The 3,457-nt window shown below is 44.3% G+C and overlaps 1 protein-coding gene across 1 annotated transcript; it reads right to left on the reverse strand.

The window, feature by feature from the left end:
• Positions 1 to 644: 644 nt before the first annotated feature.
• On the reverse strand, positions 645 to 1,487 carry LOC123066075 (probably inactive leucine-rich repeat receptor-like protein kinase At5g48380). The gene has a single exon (XM_044489234.1). The coding sequence runs from the start codon at positions 1,455 to 1,457 to the stop codon at positions 645 to 647; it is 813 nt and encodes a 270-aa protein (XP_044345169.1). The 5' UTR covers positions 1,458 to 1,487.
• Positions 1,488 to 3,457: the final 1,970 nt, after the last annotated feature.

The following is a 3,457-nucleotide window of genomic DNA, read 5'->3' on the forward strand; positions in this document are numbered from 1 at the left end:
CAACCTGAAACTCTGAACCTTGTATCTATCTCACGAATCTGAGCTACTCGGTGTGTCACCGTGAGTGAAGGATCGTAACAAAACCCAATCCATGCATCAGGCTCTCCACAATAATAGAAAACGAAACTGAAAGAAGCGAGCTTACACAAAAACCAATCTGCTCTGTTGATGGCACACGACAGAGACACCAACCCCGGCATCAAGACCCTCGGGTCTCCGTAGAATTTTCACCGGAGCACGGGAAAGTATCCAGCTTGGTCGGCAAAGCCTTTCAATGTACTCCCTTGGGACATCCTGCCGGTACAAAGACGACCGGTATGCATACGTTCAAGAAGGGCAAAGCATGAAATTGGGAGAAAAACACTGCTATAGGCTAGCCGGAGCTGCCCTGTTTGTGTTCCTTTAGAAATGCCGGCAGGGTACATACTAATCACGGCCAGTTGATGCCTCGCATCTTTCTAGAAGAGTTGAACTTGACATACTGTATGTATTTACAAACACCGGCAGTGTGGCTAGTTGCCGGGCATACATATCATGTGAATTAAGACAACCGTTGCTGCAAGGAACATACTAAGATTACTGTCGGAAGTGCTCATTTGGCCTCCCGAATCTATGGCAGAAGAAGTTTTAGAACGACGAGTGAATCATATGCGGACGACGTAGGCTCGGAGCCTCACGGAACAGACGAAGCAGCGCGGGAAGTAGAAGGCCACCAAAAACCCCATGACGAATCCGACGGCCACTCCGATGCTCGACTGGTCGTTGAGCCTGTGCAGCTTGATTCGTACCGGCCTCCATCTCCTCCTCGAGGGGGTACAATCATGCAATGGTGCACCACAAAGCCTTTGGTTACCAGCAAAGTTCGAAGCCGGAAAGTTCTGTAGCAAAGGAGGAATAGGCCCTGATAACAAGTTCTCCGCTACATTGAATGCGATTAACCGAGTAAGCAAATCGAATTGCGGTGGAATTTGACCGCTAAGTTGGTTATGCTGGAGATTGAGGAGATTCAGATATGTCATATTTGAGATATTCTGTGGGATTGAACCCGAAAAGCTATTGTACGAAAGATCGAGAAATGTCAGATACGGCATCTCCCGTGAAATTTCCTGAGGGATTGGTCCTGACAAATTGTTATTTGACAGGTCCATGCCTGTCACGCTTGAACAGTTCTGTAGACCACGAGGAAATGAACCTTGAAGTCCAAGGTTGCCCAAACGCAGAGAGAAAATCCTATTCTCGTCGGGGTGCCAACATTCCACACCAGTAAAGAGGCAGATGTAACCTTCGGTGGCATTTTTAAAGATCCATGAGGATTTGAGTACACCGTTGGGATCATTCACTGATTGTTGCACAGACTTCAGACACTGGATATCAGCTTCAGAACCAAAACACAACGTTGAGCAGCTCAAGAGTAAAACCAAAAGGAGGAACTTGATATCATCAGCCATCGCAAGCATGGAGTGAAACAAACAGCAGCTCTGCTCGGCCAAAACCTGCAGCTTGTGTAAGAAGACTTGAACACGCTACTTGAAAAATAAGAAATAATTCTTGGACATGATGAGATGTTTCGGGAAACTCACCAGTTGATGCAGCCAGAGCAGAAGCCACCGCCTGCAAAGATTGAACGGGCGCAGGGCTTTTAAAAGGGAGAATCCCTCCAATAGGGCATATAGTATTTTTCATGTTAGTCTCTGAAGTCTTGTAGACGGTAGCACATTGTACCAAGGCAACGGAAATGCAGTCGCGGCCGGCCGGCCGGCCGGCAGGCAGGTCAAGGTCAGCAGGTTTACGTACCAATGAAATTAGTGTTGTATTGTCTTAGAAAGTCAGGCTTAGGGAGTTAACTATGTTAGGAGCTCGATCATATGATGATTTCTGAAAAACATCATAGAAATATAGAAAATAAGAGGGAGCATTTTTTTTAGAAAGACGGAGTACAACATAGACGCAAACACACCACCACTACACGCAGCGCCTAGTGAAGACCAGAATCATGAAACTTCAAGATTGACGAAATGTCACCACATGCGTCTTGTTGTTGACGGGATCGTCGGCTCCCGCTAAAACTATTATTTCGTCTTAATGAGACATACAAGTTCTATGATCTGGGGTTTTATTCCTAGTGGGACTCCTAATCATCCAACTACATGTTGATTCTCTAAAGCTAAGATGTTCTAGAAGAGCATAGAAAATAATTGGAGTCCTTATGAAATGATTTTTTTTCTCCCTCCGTCTCAAAATAAGTATCGTTAATTTAGTACAAAGTTATACTAACTTTGTACTAAATCACCGATACTTATTTTGAGACATAGGGAGTACAAGATAAAGAAAAGGAAAGCACAGAAATATTTTGGAGGAAGGCATGAAATTTGAGAAAACTCACAAAATATTGAGGAACAATCAAGGAAATTCAGGAATATAGTGATTTGAGCGAATGATCATGAATTTTCACGAGTTTTCTTGATTATTCTTTTACGAGAATGCTTCTGAATTTTGTATATACTTGTATAATTTATTTGCTCATATTAAGATTACTTTTGGAAGTGCTCATAAAAGAATAATCATTAGTGCAGGGTACATACTAAGATTACTGTCGGGATGTATTTTCTCACATTTCCTATTCTGAGATGTTTTTGTAACTTCTCTAGAACATTTCTGAAGTTTTCTTCATGTGTTCTGTTTTCTCCGACTTCACCATGATTTTTTTACAATTGTTTTTTATTTCCATGATTTGTTCATTTTTAAATGATTACGCCATACCGGTGAGGAACCACTGCCACATCATCAACCATAACACTTTTTGTAAGGTTGGGAGTAAATCTGCTATCACAAGCTATGGCTCAAATTTATTTGTTTTGATAACAGGGGACTAATGAAAAGCTTAATCAATAGCCGAGGGACCAAATTGACAGAAAATATTGTACATTACTACAGTTCCCATTGATGCCGGGCTTAGTAAAGTATGAACAAGATCACATAAATCCTCACCAGTTCCCTCAAGCCCCAGAACCATTTTGTTTTGAGCAAAATGGAATTTCCCCAATTTCCATAAACAGAAACCATGAAGGAGCCATTATAGGTTTCGCAAAAATTTCTTGTTTGAATTCAGGAGACACTAGTAGAAAAGGGGGCAATGGTCCAGGCCGGGTCAGCCCATTAGTCCCGGTTCAATCCAGAACCGGGACCAATGGGGGCATTGGACGCAGTTCGTGAGCCCCGGGGGCCGGCCGGGCCACGTGGGCCATTGGTCCCGGTTCGGCAGGACCTATTGGTTCCGGTTGGTGGGACGAACCGGGACCAATGGGCCTCGCTCCTGGCCCACCACCATTGGTCCCAGTTGGTGGAATGAACCGGGACCAAAGGCTGCCCTTTAGTCCCGGTTCGTGGAATGAACCGGGACCAATTAGTTGCCTATATCTACCCCTCGCCCGCGAGCAGAGCACTCCCAGTGCTCTGT

The sequence above is a fragment of the Triticum aestivum genome, chromosome 3B (genome assembly GCF_018294505.1).
Source record: "Triticum aestivum cultivar Chinese Spring chromosome 3B, IWGSC CS RefSeq v2.1, whole genome shotgun sequence".
NCBI lineage: Eukaryota > Viridiplantae > Streptophyta > Magnoliopsida > Poales > Poaceae > Triticum > Triticum aestivum.

What these genes read in the sequence shown, in the direction of transcription:
- LOC123066075 (XM_044489234.1), bottom strand. Translation starts at nt 1,457, where the DNA reads ATGCTTGCGATGGCTGATGATATCAAGTTCCTCCTTTTGGTTTTACTC.